The sequence below is a fragment of the Oncorhynchus mykiss genome, chromosome 11, assembly GCF_013265735.2.
Source record: "Oncorhynchus mykiss isolate Arlee chromosome 11, USDA_OmykA_1.1, whole genome shotgun sequence".
Lineage (NCBI taxonomy): Eukaryota > Metazoa > Chordata > Actinopteri > Salmoniformes > Salmonidae > Oncorhynchus > Oncorhynchus mykiss.
In genome coordinates, this window is record NC_048575.1 from 50,050,846 (window position 1) to 50,068,541 (window position 17,696).

General features: G+C 40.1%; 1 protein-coding gene across 2 annotated transcripts in view; it reads left to right on the forward strand.

Annotated features, from left to right (window-relative positions):
- The first annotated feature begins 11,324 nt into the window (after window positions 1-11,324).
- LOC110535851 (neurogenic locus notch homolog protein 1) overlaps window positions 11,325-17,696 on the forward strand; it is a 47,833-nt gene continuing 41,461 nt past the window's right edge. For both annotated transcript variants that reach the window (XM_021621178.2, XM_021621179.2), the window contains exons 1-2: window positions 11,325-11,589; window positions 15,913-15,994. In XM_021621178.2, the coding sequence (XP_021476853.2) occupies window positions 11,532-11,589; window positions 15,913-15,994 (140 nt within the window). In that variant the 5' untranslated portion in view covers window positions 11,325-11,531. The remainder of the gene's footprint in view (window positions 11,590-15,912; window positions 15,995-17,696) is intronic.

Genomic DNA, 17,696 nt, shown 5'->3' on the forward strand with positions numbered 1-17,696 from the left:
TTTTCTATGCAAGGCGAAATCGCGCCTCATTAGTTCATTGTTACGGATGTAACCAGATTTATGTCACTAGAAAACAGCTTAAACAAATGCAAATGCCACTACTGTTGTTATTCTGGCTGCACTGTTTGATGTGACTGTAAATTAGCTGTAGTTGGCTAACTAGCAACCAAGGGATAAAAACATTGCCAGCCAATACGGAAATGGAACATTTAGAATGAACAACTGAGTTGTGTCCACAGATTCAGCACAAAAAGACTGAACGTCTGGGTCGCGTCTCTGGCAACCGAACGGATAGAATGACCAGCCGGCTTGGGGAAGCAACCCTAGACTTGTGCCGGGACTATATCTTGTGGAAGGATGAAATAGTGTAAATAAATTAATCAAAATAACTTTTTAATGACAATTATTTGAATATGTTGGTAACCCATTCTATTTTATTGGTAACCCATTGTATAAAAGTGATAATATCCTCGAAGCCGGTGTTTGGATGATATATTGGCACAGTTTGCTGGCCTTCGACTTCGTCTCGGACCTAACAACACCCGTGCCAATATATCCTCCAAACACTGGCTTCTCGAGCATTATCACTTAATTGAGGTAACAAAGGGAATGGTGCTCTCACTTCCTGGGAACCATGGTCAGTGGGAGAGGCACTCTTCTGCTTATTAGTGTCCTTACTCTGACACATTTCTCGGATGAAAGAGAAATCAGCTTTCTCACTTAGCAGTGACTCCCTTTGATACCACACTCTACATGTTCATATTGTTCATGATGAAACAACCATATAGCAACATTAACCTCAACCTCAACCAAGCTTGTATTTCAGACATGAGCAACTGAATATATAAATTCATTAGCGTTGACATGGAGAAGTGCTGGGACCAAGAATGCAGTGTGAAGGGAGAGGAGTCTTATGAGAGCTTGGGGAGAGGGACAGAGGGTGACGATGGCTAGAAAAATGCAGGGGCATAATATGGGGCAGCAGGCATGGTGTGACAGGACAGCATCCAGGAGCCACAAAGGTTGATACAATCTTCCAGTAAACAAAAGAAGGAAGCTGTCCCATGTGACTGGCTCCCACTAACTTCCTTTATGTGATTGCGCAGCCCAAAACAGAACCAGAGCAGCTATAGGAGTCTGAACTCCCACGGTGCCACAGCACTGAGGTAGGTACTACTATTAACCCTTGGTGAGCCTGTTCATACAATACTGGGAAGTGGCTGCAGTGGCCAACATAAAAGTGATAAATGTGTGTTTACGCATCTCATGACCCGATATTAACCTAATTAGTTGTGATTAGGTGTTGGAGATTTTAGCCACCACTTTAACCACTTTAAGTGTCTTGCTCAGTGTCTGGCAGTCGATCCGGACTGGGTTGGCTAAATATAAATTGTTTAGAAATACTGGCTAGTCACCAGACAGCTCAAAAGGCTTTAGATGGATCATGGTGCCAAACACGTTTGTGAACCATTGCCTAATATCAGCAGTTGGTATACTCAATCAGTTGGTATATTCAACCCAAAATCACACTTCTTATTGTCACCCCCTCCCAATGCAATCTCCTCAGGAGAGCAGCAGCCCAGGCCAGCATTTCCTCCCATTTGACAGTATAACCTGTAATCCAACAATACTGTTTGTAAACCATATCCTGCAGCCATTCATAAGAACAATACTAGAGGGGTAGGATACATTAATCTATGGTTGATACACAAATAATGAGACTGCAATACAATGGTGTATTTTTTCCTGTTTTCAGGTAGGTTAAATATCCCCAGTTGAAGACTGCTTGTAGTATTGTCTCGGTGTGGGAGGTATTAGATGGGATGGACACTTTAAAAAATATCTATATATTTTATTTAACCTTTATTTAACCAGGTAAGCTAGTTGAGAGCAAGTTCTCATTTACAACTGCGACCTGGCCAAGATAAAGCAAAGCAGTGCGACACAAACAACAACACAGAGTTACACATGGAATAAACAATCGTACAGTCAATAACACAATAGAAAAAATATAGAATTATAAAAAAATTATAAAAAGAATGTCTCTGCCCTAACAATGGGATTTGTTGTACACAGTTGGGATAATGTATACTGTGCTAATGGAGATATTTTTTTAAAAAGGTAACAAAGAGCAATGTACAATACAGTTATATAACTTAGCAAACAAGGCATTTGTTTTATGCACATGGAGGACGCCCTTTTTATGTACCTTCGCTAATATAAAAAACCTCCAGGGGACCATGACACATCTTCCTGTGTTTTAAAAGTCATTCGACACATTAATGTTCTTGCAATGCCACATGAAACGTGTCTAGAACACTAAAATGGGCTATTCTGAGAACATGGTAACCACGTTCTGGGTTCGTTCTGTTTGACACTGAAGGAATGTTCTCCTGACTCGAACGCCAAAACCTGCTAACTAGGTTCTCAGGAGGTTTTTGCTGACATACATGTTCCTATAACTAAAGGAAAACTGGACACTCAAACATCAGGGGAACATTACGGGTAAAATCACAAAAACGTTTTCTCTCCCAAGAATTGTTTACTGGGAAGGTGCATTTTGGATTATCCCAGTGTTAGGGGTTGGGCATTTAACCTGTTCAGGTTGTTCATTCCAGGAGAGCTTAGGCAGGAGTGACATATTGTCCCAGGGCTCTCTTAACCTCAGCTGTGTGATGAATTATTGACACTGTCAAAGTTATTGGCGCTCTGCTTAGTTTGAAGGCAATCTGCCTTAGAAGCAGCTAGGTTCAGTGAATTGGCCACTTAGATTATTGTTTATTATTTTGAATGTTCATGTTCGTGTTCGTCCACTTCTTATATTCGATAGTTCCATATTCCAAAGTTTCAGCTTACCTTCTGCACCTGTAAATACCACAATTTATCACCTGATTCCATGTGACTTTTGATGCTTCACACCCCTTGACAAGACCACGTAGGGTCCACTATCCTATATGTGCTGATATAACTCCCAAATAAATCAATGTGATAGTAATCATGTTGATTATCTCCCTTATTCTCATTTCACTGTCCATGGCCTGTAACTCCCTGTTTTATTCTGATTTCACTGTCCATAGCCTGTAACTCCCTGTTTTATTATAAGCAAGATGATCAGATTTTCTCAGGTTGGATGATTTAGAAGCTCAGGTCCCTGGAGGTGGTATAAAAGTCATGTCATATGTTACATTGATTAGAATCCACAGATGACGCAATCTCAATCGCAATCCACACTGCCCTAGGCAACAACACATCTGCCACGCTGCTCCTTAACACTGGGGCCCCTCAGGGGTGTGAACTTACTCCCCTCCTGTATTCCCTGTTCACCCACGACTGCGTGGTCAAACACAACTCCAAAACCATCATTAAGTTTGCTGATGACATGACAGTGGTAGGCCTGATCACTGACAAAGATGAGGCGGCCTATAGGGAGGAGGTCAGAGAACTGGCAGTATGGTGCCAGGACAACAACCTCTCCCTCAATGTGAGACAAAGGAGCTGATCGTGGACTACAGGAAAAAGCGGTCCGAACCGGCCCCCATTAACATCGGGCTGTAGAGAAGCGGGTTGAGAGTTTCAAGTTTCTTGGTGTCCACATCACCAACAAACTATCATGTTCCAAACATATCAAGACAGTCGTGAAGATGCACGACAAAACCTTTTCCCCCTCAGGAGACTGAAAAGATTTGGCATGGGTCCCCAGATCCTCAAAAGGTTCTACAGCTGCACCATCGAGAGCATGGTATGGCAACTACTCGGCATCTGACCATAAGGCGCTACAGAGGGTAGTGCGAACGGCCCAGTACATCACTGGGGTCAAGCTTCCTGCCATCCAGGACCTATACAATAGGCGGTGTCAGAGCAAAGCCCATAAAATTGTCAAAGACTGCAGTCACCAAGTTATGGACTGTTTTCTCTGCTACCGCACAGCAAGCGGTGCCGGAGCGCCAAGTCTAGGATTAAAAGGCTCCTCAACAGCTTCTTACCCCCAAGCCTTAATACAGCTGAACAATTAATAAAATCGCCACCGGACAATTTACATTCACCGTTATTATCTATGCATAGTCATTTCACCCCCACCCACATACACAAATTACCTCAACTAACCTGTACCCCTGCACACTGACTCGGCACCAGTGCCTCCTGTATATAGCCTCGTTATTGTTATTCTTGTTGTGTTACTTCTTATTACTACTTTTTATTTTAGCCTACTTGGTAAATATTTTCTTCTTCTTGAACTGTGCTGTTGGTTAAGGGCTTGTAAGTAAGCATTTCACAGGTAAAGTCTACACTTGATGTATTCGGAGCATGTGATAAAAAAGTTTGATTTGATTTGATTAGATCCTATAGCCTTTTACAGGAGGTTGGTGTGCACTCAACATGGTAATTGCCAGGCTTGTCCCCAAGACAAAAGCAGGACAAAAAGTTGGTAGGGCTGTCATTAGGTGGGAACCGCCAAACCAAACAACTCCTGAAACAGCCTCATTGGATCCCTTGGAGCCCTTTGAGGTGTTCTGTGGGGAGTTGGGTGTTTGGGTTGGAAGGTTTTGCACTTTGTGTGGTGTAACCGAGGTGACAGAGTCTCCTGGCCCTCCCTGCCCCCACAGCCTAAATGTTTCCTCTTGGTGTGATAGGGCAGCTCAGTGACAAACAGGTGAGAGAAGTTGACACAACATGACTGGTGTGGATATCAGCGCCCATGGTCCCAAGAGGAAACTGATCAGTTGATCGTTCAAAGGATTCGATAGATCAGTTTCCTTTTAGAGTCATTTTACTGTCAATGGGAAATGTGACACATCACATCAAATCAAACTGTATTGGTTGTATGAACATATTTAGAAGATGTTACTGCGGGTGTAGCGAAATGCTTGTGTTCCATGCACAAGCATTGCTACACAGAAGGTGTTTCAACAAATAGTGTAAAATTAATACTCACACCTGTGTGTGTGTGTGTGTGTGTGTGTGTGTGTGTGTGTGTGTGTGTGTGTGTGTGTGTGTGTGTGTGTGTGTGTGTGTGTGTGTGTGTGTGTGTGCGTGCGTGTGTGTGTGTGTGTGTGTGATGGACGAAGATGAGGAGAGGAGAGTAGCAGGAGAGAAAGTTGTTTGTTTTTCACACTTCGGCAAACTTTGCTAGTTGCTCTGTTGTTCACACTTCACCACATTGCTATATAATCCAGTGGAGGGCCATGAGTCCACACTGGAACCAATGACATGTTCAGTAAATCACACGGGTAAATGCATTTGATTTCAGTCACGTTTTGACAGCAACCCTAATGATTTGAACAAAACCTTTGTTAATTGTAGAAATTCTCCGAAAATTACTTTTTGGACCTGCATGCCAAAACATTCAAGAGATACAGGTTCTCAAAGTTGACCCATATTGCATACCCCACTATACAACAATATATTTTTTTGTTTTGTTTATTGGTCATGTACACAGTTATATAGATGTTATCACAGGTGAAGTGAAATGCTTATGTTTCTAGCTCCAACGGTGCGGCAATATCTCGCAATACAACAACAATATACACATTAACCGACATTTTAAAAAATAACAAGAAATTAAGACATGAGACGTCCATGTCTTCATCACTGGAAAATATAATGGGTTGAGATGTATCATTTAAAAGCTTACAAACAGGGTTGTCAAACTATTTGATCATTCATGGGGATAAAGTTTTTTTTTAAACCTTTTTGTCGTCAATTATCTTAAAACTCCAATTTGTTTCATATTCGTATATGCTATAGCATAGATTCTATTTTACGTCCTCTAAGGTTTTAGTATTGGATAAGACACAGCATGTTCTTGAATTCAGGGTGGGTGTCATGTTCTGGCTGATAAATGTTCTAAAATGGGAATTACATTTAAATAAGCTAGAAGTGTTATGAAAAATCTTATTGAAGCGTTCAGTGAAAGTTTTAGGGGAGTCATTAAAAAACCTTCAAATAACCTACATTTTCCGTTCTCAGAACGTCAATATAACCTCCCAGGAGAGCATTCAGGGAACCATATTAAAACGTTCTCAGAACCTCACTGCAAACAAAAATGGTACGTTCCTTAAACAGGCAAAATTTTCACTTCCAATCTCAGAATGTTTAAAGTCAGGAAAATGGCTTCATTCACAGAACCAAATACAGGTACTGTTCTTCCAAGGAACCAAATGTGCCAGCTGGGGTAGGTCCATTCTATGAATTCTATTTTTATGATTGAAATTCCAGAGCATGTTGTGTCTCAACAGATTGTGGGCACAATACAAAATGACGTGTGAAATTGACACAACATATGTGAATATGAGTTTTTCGATCATCGACGTTAAAGGTTCTTTTTAGATTTTTTTTCATTTTTTTTTCAATAAATAATCAAATAGTTTGAAAACACTTTGTAACCTTTTAGATGATATCAAACCGTTTATATTTTCCAGTGATGAAGACATGGGTGTCTCATGGTATGGTGGGTTATGCAAAAAGGGGTCAACTTTAAGCACCTTTATCTCCTGAATGTTTTGGCATTCAGGCCCCAAAACTCACTTCTGACCACTTCTTCCATGGGCATGTGGAGGGGTGAGGAGAGATGGTTTTGGTTTTCAATAGGCAGAAACAATCACTGTATGTTTCTCTGCAGCTCAAAGTGCCGTATGGTCTGGGTGGGTTGGACGTACTGCACACTTCATCTCAACGACAGTAGATCTAGAGACATGGATCATATTGGACCAGTTTAGGATTGTTGAATTGGGATGGATGGCACTCTGGTTTTAGGAAAAGACACATTCATCTAAGTAACACGTAATGAGAGAGAGGGAGAAAGACTTGAAGCTTTTATAATGGAGGAATTCAAATAATAAAAAAATACAAACATTTATTTGATCTTTTATAAGAAAAGAATGCATGGATTATTGAGTCATTATTAGTTTTACACTTAAGACAAGACTGCAATTGTGCTGTAGACTTTGTGAACTTCGTCTCTTGTATAATAAATTCTAAACATTAGTTTACAGTACACTGGAGTAAGCGTACATTTGAGTTATTTTAAGTCTCGGTTCCAACAGTTTCTTTTTTCGAAGAGATTGTCAGTTGGATAGGCACTCTGCACGGTTTTGAATATCTTCGCTATCATACGAACATCTTTTTGTAAAAATAATGGCTCCTGTCTGGATTTGAGCTCATAAAGCTTGAAGTCAATCTAAAAACAACCCTGGTGGGATATACAATGGAATCAATGTGTATTTTTTACCATGTAAGTTACAGTACTATTCAACATTTAAAAATGGCCTTCTTGGTCCATGTGCTGAGATAAATGGGAAAATGGTGTATTCTTATTGATCTGTTGTTAATACAGTAGATGGCAACATAGGTCTCTCCAAACCAGCTCCTCTTTAAACGTTCAATTTCAAAAACAAATGAATTAATGTGTTATTTCATAGTTTTGATGTCTTCACTATTATTCTACAATGTAGAATATAGTAAAAATGTAGAAAAACCCTTGAAGGAGTAGATGTGTCCAAACTTTTGACTGGTATTGTACATCGGACATACACTACATGTCTAAAAGTATGTGGACACCTGCTCGTCGAACATCTCATTCCAATGGCAGTGAGCTTTACACCACACCAGCCGTCACTTGGCACTGTGTATGGTGATATTAGGCTTGTGTGCGGCTGCTCGGCCATGGAAACCCATTCCATGAAGCTCCCGACGAAGAGTTCTTGTGCTGATGTTGCTTCAAGTTGCAGTTTGGAACTCGATAGTGAGTGTTGCAACCTCAGACAGAGGTGCTTCAGCACTCGGTGGTACCATTCCTTAATTCCATTGAAGGGAAATCTTAACGCTACAGCGTACAATGACATTCTAAACAATTCTGTGCTTTGTGGCAACAGTTTGGGGAATGACAATGCCCCTGTGCACATGTATTTTTTATTTAACCAGGTAAGTCAGTATTGTCGGCCTACCCCGGCCAAACCCTCCCCTAACGACGCTAGGTCAATTGTGCATTGCCCTATGGGACTACCAACCCTGTTGGTTGTGATACAGCCCAGGATTGAACCTGAGTCTTTAGTGATGCCTATAGCACTGCGATGCAGTGCTTTAGACCGCTGCACCACTCATGATCCCAAAGCACAAAGCGAGGTCCATACAGAAATGGTTTGTTGAGATCGGAGGCTGTTATAGCAGCAAAGGGGGAATAAACCCCAAATTAATGATGTTCGACAAGTTGGTGTCCACCTTTGGTCATGTAGTGTATTTCTCAGCACCTCCAGGATGTATGATACCTACTAATGATTTAGTTACTTTTGACAGAAACAAGAGTAAGGAGATTGGTCGGTGAGGATGGGTGGGTGTAATACAGATGGGTGGTGTAATCCATGATTGTCAGGCAATCCAAAGTTTGCATGTTCGAGTCAGGTCGGGTGACAACTGTAACATTTTAGCTAACACTTCCCCTTATTCTAAACATAACCCAATTCACCTAACCTGCTACGTGAATTCACCTGCCCTTTGTCGTTTTACTTCTTCTAACTTTCTATGTAAATTATCCGCCAACGTAAATTCTCCCCATAATTCTCCTTTGTTATTATGGTGCAACAAGCAATCTGGTCTCAGAGAAATTTGTAGAATAATATACGTCCTCCAAGATGTTACCCAGCAGATCCGACACCTTAGGCTTGCTTAAAGCTGTACTACTGGGTCGGAGAGGATGTTTGCTTAAAGTAAGACACCACAGAGCCGCCGCGAGATAAGGCTCTGAAAACATACCTCAATCCAGGGATGAGAAGTGCTTTGTACTCCGAATTGTCCCCTTATCCCAACTGTTACACTGAGAAGATTGAATGACTGCTAAGCAAGACACTAAGCCTAAAGTGTTGTTTCTGCTGGCTACCAAGACGTATGATACATTTCATCATCCAATTCATATGCTATTGTACGACCGGGTAAAACGTACGATACTATACATTCTATAGTTTGGATAATATTCTATGTATGACCGCTTCCATTCATAATGTAACCTAGTGCCACAGATTTAATTACAGAATAAACTATTTGCCCTGAGACCACGTTGTTTAGATAAACCATGTCAATGTTTAGTCAAGCAGTGATTGCTCTGAGATTAACTCAGAAATAGTCAATCTCAACCTAAAACAAACTGAAACTAGTGTCTCTCCAAACAGTGATAAACTCAACTTGGAGTGCTAACATAGCCAACTTTTATATATATTTTTAATTGAACCTTTATTTAACGAGGCAAGTCAAGACAGGACAGGCACAAACAGGTAGAAAAACACAATTCATTTACAGGGAGTGATCATAATAGTGAGATTCTACACTGTACTGTACAGTAGCCTGTTTTCAGTGGCTTGAGTTGATAGTTGGCAAGAGAGTGGCTCTAGAAAGCTCAAGGTAGTGGTTTCAATCCCTGTAGGGATCACATATACTTCCAGATGGAATCCATACTTGGTGTAAATGCCACGTCTGTTTGAGATATTATAACAACAAAGAAGCTACTTCAAACAACAAACAGTGTTTCGTTCCCCCCTCGGACATCATTACACATGCGATAGAAAAGCAGAATATGGACTGCGATTTGTTTGGTTTTTTATGCTGCCGGTCACTCCTCTCCTCGGTTTCATCAACAAAACAAACCGTGGCACTGTTTCCCCATTTACGTATTTCAACTTTAAATAAAAAAATATGTGTACTCGCTGAACTGTAAATTGCTTTGGATAAAACCATTTTCTAAGTGGAATATTATGGTCCTGCATCTGTAATAGCCACTGGACTGGAGGCCATTGAAATGGCCCAGGTCAACACAATGAGAAGGAAGGCAACACAAATTCTGTTAAAACTCAGCCGTGGAATGTGACAGATTGGAGATAAAGCCATAACCGATTATATAATTTCCATTGCTTTTATCTATGTTTTCCTGTAAAAGTTAGAAAAACAGGTTGGTAATTGCTGTTTTTTTGTCACCATCGCCACCTCCTCAACCACTTTACCTTCTCTCCATCATATTCTCCCACAACCCTTCACTCCTTTACCATTCTCTCCTCTTCCAACCCTTCTCTCCATTCTCAGGCCCCAGGGCCGCAAAGTTGGCTTCAGTCTTCCTCATGCCACACTCCAGGTTGATGTTCTACCTGGAGGTCCTGTTGCGAATGCAGCTCCTTTAAACGTCATACAGAAATATGGATTCCCCACTGAACAAATTAAGCCCTGCAGGCATAAAAAAACACCAGTTGCAAATATTTCCCCTTCTTTTTGGTTATGATTAGTTCCAAATGAATTATTGCAACATTTTGAAATGAATGAATGTTGTTTGGGAATGGAAGTTTTTTGTACTGACGATCTGATTGTGATCTGACCCATTTAGGATACACATACAAGCCTATGAAACCAAAGTCACCAGAAAAAGACTAAAACATTCTCATTAAGGGCCTTCTTGATTTTTACCCATGATATTTAGGCATTGCAAAGCCCATATCCGTAACAAAGGATTTAAAAAAATATATATATATAATACTTTGCGTCAACGTGCCATTGGATGGAATACATTTGAAATCTGACCTGCTCTGTGTTTGCTGATTAAGCACAACCAAAATGTATTTATCTGTTTCAGGCCTACTGTCAGCGTTTACTTACCAGATATGGAGGATTAGATCTGTTATCATGGCTCACATGCTAGATAACATTTTAATCATGCATACCTCTGTGAAAAACAAACACATTTCCCACAACTTTGAGAGCAAAACAGAATGATTTTGTCTGTATGTTGAGTGTGTGAAAATGATAGTAACCAGAGAACACCTTCACTTGGGCTGCTGAAAGATAAGATCGCTTCTACATTTGTGTTTTAGTGATGTGAAAGTCACACTGTAAAATGAGCAATCAATCAAAGTGTGGGCCACCAACAAAAATATAAACAATGTAGGAATATGTCCTTAATTTGGTTATAAATTGGTTATGACATAAGACATACATAACACAAACTACATATTCTTCCAAACTAAGGGTTAACTGTTTAACCTGGTTTAATTGAGGATTCAATTCATAGATTTACTGGGAATTCTACATACTGTCGCTTTAAAGTATCTGTTTTGTCAGTGATTGCTAAATCTACCAACAGGAAACGCCTGGGACATATATATATATATATTTATTTTTTTTAATTAATTTTATTTTTTTATTTTTAAAAGGTGCTACTTTTATAGCTTTACAGGGTGTGCGTATTTTCCCACTGCTCCTCAGAACATTTATAGATTAAATAAAATAATGAATAGCTGTCGTGGGCGAAGTAGACCTAGTGGCGCGGAACCATAACGCCCCTATATGTGGTTACGGGAATTGAGTCATTTACAACTCCGAAGCTGGAGTGAAAACATCGCATGTACGAAGTTTAGAGACACGCCGCAAACGTTTACTTTTTTTGGGATCTATGAAATGATGAATTGGACGTTTTTTTAAACTGTCGAAGAGGAAAATTAACAGGATCTATGATAACTCCAATTGGAATTATACATCCATTTTAAATCAGAAAAGAAGGAATGCATCATTTCTTTGTGAAACTAACTTTCCTGTTGTCGCTTATTGCTCTAACACGAGGTAAGTGCAATAACAATAGTCAACCGTGTTTTGTTCGATAGTGAAATTGTACATTTATTACGTAGATGTTTTCCATGAGTTCACTCATAAAATCGTATTAGTGCACAGTAAATACTGATGTGCAGGGAAGAACAAATGGGAAGAAGTGACATTGATTGTAGAACGATGTCAGAATGTTGCACTTGTTGCATTCGAACTTCAAAGGCATCTTATTTTTGAGGGCAATACTTAAAATTGCGTTTTAAAATGTGACAGTTAAGAATATATTCCAGCATCAGTTTTCTTTCTTTGCAATATGCTCATGAGACCTGATTATTTATATATATATCAGCATTTACTGTGCACTAATTTATATATATATACACATATATATATATATATATATATATATATATATATATATATATATACACACACATATATATATATATCACAGCTGAAGTCGGAAGTTTACATACACCTTAGCCAAAAAGATTTAAACTCAGTTTTTCACAATTCCTGACATTTAATCCTAGTAAAAATTCCCTGTTTTAGGTCAGTTAGGATCACCACTTAATTTTAAGAATGTGAAATGTCAGAATAATAGTAGAGAAAATGATTACATACACTCAATTTGGATTTGGTAGCATTGACTTTAAATTGTTTAACTTGGGTCAAACGTTTTGGGTAGCCTTCTGCCCACACATTTTCTATAGGATTGAGATCAGGGCTTTGTGATGGCCACTCCAATACCTTGACTTTGTTGTCCTTAAGCCATTTTGCCACAACTTTGGAAGTATGCTTGGGGTCATTGTCCATTTGGAAGACCCCTTTGTGACCAAGCTTTAACATCTTGAGATGTTGCTTCAATATATCCACACAATTTTCCTGCCTCATGAAGCCATCTATTTTGTGAAGTGCACCAGTCCCTCCTGCAGCAAAGCACCCCCACAACATGATGCTCCCACTCCCGTGCTTCACAGTTGGGATGGTGTTCTTTGACTTGCAAACTTCCCCCTTTTTCCTCCAAACATAACGATGATCATTATGGCCAAACAGTTCTATTTTTGTTTCATCAGACCAGAGGACATTTCTCCAAAAAGTACAATCTTTGTCCCCATGTGCAGTTGCAAACTGTAGTCTGGCTTTTTTATGGCGGTTTTGGAGCAGTGGCTTCTTCCTTGCTGAGCAGCCTTTCAGGTTATGTCGATATAGAACTTGTTTTACTGTGGATATAGATACTTTTCTACCTGTTTCCTCCAGCATCTTCACAAGGTCCTTTGCTGTTGTTCTGAGATTGATCTGCACATTTCGCACCAAATTAATTAATCTCTGCACCAAATACATAATCTCTGTTTAAAAGCACAGTCAACTTAGTGTATGTAAACTTCTGACCAACTGGAATTGTGATACAGTGAATTATAAGTGAAATAATCTGTCTGTAAACAATTGTTGGAAAAATGACTTGTGTCATGCACAAAGTAGATGTCCCAACGGACTTGCAAAATCTATAGTTTGTCAAGGGTTTTTCTTCATATTTATTATTTTCTACATTGTAGAATAATAGTGAAGACATCAACACTAAACTATGAAAAAAATACATATGGAATCAAGTAGTAACCAAAAAAGTGTTAAACAAATCAAAATATATTTTATATTTGAGATTCTTCAAAGTAGCCACCCTTTGCCTTGATGACAGCTTTGCACACTCTTGGCCTTCTCTCAACCAGCTTCATGAGGTAGTCACCTGGAATGCGTTTCAATTGACAATTGTGCCTTGTTATAAGTTCATTTGTGGAATTTCTTTCCTTCGTAATGCGTTTGACCCAATCAGTTGTGTTGTGACAAGGTAGGGGTGGTCATATTATGGCAAGAACAGCTTAAATAAGCAAAGAGAAATGACAGTCCGTCATTACTTAGTTTAAGACATGAAGGTCAGTCAATCCTGAACATTTCGAGAACTTTGAAGTTTCTTCAAATGTATTCGCAAAAACCATCAAGTGCTATGATGAAACTGGCTCTCATGTGGACCGCCACAGGAAAAGAAGACCCAGAGTTACCTCTGCTGCAGGGAATACGTTCTTTAGAGTTAACTGCACCTCAGATTGCAGCCCAAATAAATAACAGACACATCTCAACATCAGCTGTTCAGGGACTGCATGAATCAGACCTTCATGGTTTAATTGGTTTAAAAAAAAAAAAACACTACTAAAGGACACCAATAATAAGAAGAGACTTGCTTGGGCTAAGAAACATGAGCAATGGACATTAGACCGGTGGAAATCTGTCCTTTGGTCTGATGAGTCCAAATGTAAGATTTTTGGTTCCAACCGCCATGTCTTTGTGAACGCAGAGTAGGTGAACGGATGATCTCCGCATGTGTGGTTCCCACCGTGAAGCATGGAGGAGGAGGTGTGAGGGTGCTTTTGCTGGTGCCACTGTCAGTGATTTATTTATAATTCAAGGCACACTTAACCAGCATGGCTACCACAGCATTTTGCATTGATTCGCCAACCCATCTGGTTTGTGCTTAGTGGGACTATAATTTGTTTTTCAACAGGACAATGACCCAACACACCTCCAGGTTGTGTAAGAGCTATTTGACCAAGAAGGAGAGTGATGGAGTGCTGCATCAGATGACCTGGCCTCCACAATCACCCGACTTCAACCCAATTGTGATGATTAGGGATGAGTTTGACCGCGGAGTGAAGGAAAAGCAGCCAAGAAGTGCTCAGCATATGTGGGAACTCATTCAAGACAGTTGGAAAAGCATTCCTCATGAAGCTGGTTGAGAGAATACCAAGAGCGTGCAAAGGTGCCATCAAGGCAATGGGCAGCAACTTTGAAGAATCTAAAATATATTTTGATTTGTTTAACACTTTTCTTTGGATACAACATGATTCCCTATGTGTTATTTCATGGTGTTGATGTCTTAATAAAGAAAAACCCATGAATAAGTAGGTGTGTCCAAACTTTTGACTGGTACTGTATATACATGTAAATATTTTTTACATAAAATAAGTGTTTGGGGTGAAGAACGAAAACATGTTACCAAGGTTATTATTATTTTTAAAATGTTGTTTATCAGTTATTTGAAGTGCAAAATTGTCCTCTTTAGTGGTCATTAGGACGTAAATGTGATAACATTTACATTACAGTCAATGGGTACAGTAGGTGAAAAACATAGTTGCAGAGGACATGTCCTGCTCTTATTTGACTATTATTTAACGTGACACAGTCCTGACTGCTCACTGAATTATTCCTGAGATGTTCACTTACTAGAAACAATTTAAATATCAAACTCACAAAAATTATAATTTATAATTACACACACTTTTTACATTTCCATAAAATGTGAAGCAGACATTATTTTTAGAACCAGGAAGATAAAGTTGGCAAGGATGTCCTCTCAAGGGGACAACAGGACTCAATAAAGTGGCTTGTATGGCCTCAGGTACGGACCAAGATCTGATATCCACTGGAGGACAAAAATTATGGATCTCAGGACGATATGTGACTTTGTGGGTGACCCCACCAAATTGACATAGAAATGTGAGTTATAGATCTAAGAAGCAGTAGATCTATGCTTACAGTTCTTAAGTTCCGTTTTTGCGTTTTACTTTCGGTTTTGTACACCAGCTTCAAACAGCTGGAAAAAAAAAATGGTTATTGAAAATATATTTCACAGCGCTTTAGATGGTACAATGATTTTCTACACTATACATTCTTGTCTTGTCACATAAACTGAAATTAGGCAAACAATTAGAATTTTTGCTACCAGGAAATGGTGGAGCGATTTCTGCATATTGCACCTTCACATTTATTTTGTATTTACAGATAGCCAGGCAGGACATTGTATTGTCATCATAGGATCCTGGATAACACTAACTGTTGTGCTCTCGGCTGACAGATGCGGCTTGCGCCATTCGCTCTGCGTTTGCAAGAAAGTTCACTGTTCAGCCTAGGAATATGAATATTCAAGCCTTAACCATTGAGGCAGGTTTGAGTCGAGTTACACAGAATCATTTTGCAGCGCTATGTTACTCCCCAAATATTGTACATTCTTTGGGACAGCTGCAAAGGAAGAATGTGCCTACCAGTGTGTCAAGTCCCATTCACCACAAACTGCACTTCAAGGTGGCAGTAGTCACACCTAGTCCTTACAATCGTCATCATGAAGGATATTTCTGTTGTTTAATACTCAAGCATTTGGATGTTATTTTGTTCACGTCTTGTTGCTTTTCCAAAACCATCCATTGATGACTGTATATCAAAATCTTCTCTTCAATTGTGAAAAGAATTAAGAGGTTGTGTGTGTGTTGTATTGACTCGTTCTGTTTGCAGGCCTAAGATGCTCTATGTCCACCGAGTCGTGTTTGAACCTGGGGAGGTGTGAGGCCACGGCTGACGGAAATGGAGAGTGCAAGTAAGTTTCAAATCCCTTTACACGAGGTAAATATGCACAGCAAACTCCTGCATAAAATACATATTATACATTCCAGAGAGCATTTAGTAAATGACATATCCAAGAACATGAAGTTGTTTAATTTGATCATGTTGAGTTGAGGCCTAGCTTGGGCCTCTGAAGGCATTTTCAGTTGCCTAAGAGAGTAGCACATGCCTATCCTTGGAAGACAATTACAACCTAGGCCTGGGCCAGCGAATGAATGAGATGTGTGGGTTTTGAAGAGGACTGCACCGGGGGGGTCGCTGTGTTTGTGTGTCTCGCAGCCTGCTCAGCCCAGCCCACTGCTACTGAATGCAGGCTCCCTCTCCCCTCTCTCCAGCAGAAGTCTCTGTTGGAGACACTCACTCTTAGTCCTAAATCTTGTTTCTCTTTTCTTTCACGGAGCGACAGCTGGGCTTTGCCAGAAGCTCGGCGGCCATTGTTCTCCAGTCAGATGAATTCTGTGTGACTAATCTGGGTGATGCTTCCCAGTGAGTTCTGGCTGCAGCCCCTGTCCTTCCCCCCGCTCCCCCTGCTCAAGGGTTTTGTCCCCCTGTTGATTGTTGAATGGGCTTTCTCTCTCTTGAGAGATTTTCATCTGAAGGACAGATGGAAGTAGAGGGTAATTAGACTGGATGGTTTCATAATTGTGAACAGATACATAAAGAGACTGTAAATTAGTAAACAAGTTGTAATGCATATCTGAGGTTGTTGTTGTTCTCCATTTTTAAAGTGAAATGAGCAGGTCAATACAAAGCGTTCAGTAGCTCTTCTACATCAACGACATGTAGAACTTCTATTGTCCCCTGACCCCTCTTACCCCTGTTGCACAAAGGCTACCTGAACATTGGCTCTGCTTCCAGCCTGTTATTTGAGTGCCAGTGTTGCCTTACTGAGCTGTAGTGGAGTGGGATGAAACTGGACTAGCGCAGAGGTTCAATCAGGGCAGGTCGGCTCTTGGCTCCTGCAGGCCCAGGCAGCCATTTTGGCTCTGGGCCACATCTTAATTGTGTCTGGCAGTGTTTCGCCCCCCTTGTTGCGCCACAAAGCCATCATTGTGCCTGCCACTGTCCTCAGACTCTCCTAATTAAACATGGAGATTGTGATTAGTGGCCTGCTAGACTGGAGCACCACATTTTTTGGAGAGAGCTGATATTTTTTTTTTTCTACTACGCCTTCCTTTTGTGTGTCTTTTACTATGCCTTCATTTTTTGTATTATCCCACGGTAACGAGAGTTAACAATCCCACAATGTGTCTGGAATGTACAGACAGAGGTCAGAGGTTGTGTTGTGTCTTCTCTAGTGTTCAATGCTGGAAATGTTTGTTTATGGGTATACAGTATGTTTGGACAAACTTTAAACAGTGCTTGTGATGTGAAAAATGATGACTAAAATGGGAACATTCAGCAGAGCAAGCTAAGTGCACCCTATCAGATTAATCCAATTCTAATACCGTGGCTTAATGTCAACAACGCTGCTAGTTTCTTTCCACAATCTTCCACTGAATGTTCATGGGTTTCTCAACAGGTAGGCTAAACTGGCTTGCTTTGTCTTTTCAAAATCAAAGAATTGTGTGGCAGGTCCTACTGAATTGTTGACAACATAAGTTAATGCCTGGAGGACTAACCACATCCAGGTGGGTTAATTGGCATGATCCCTTCAGTCTTTTCAGGTTATAAGT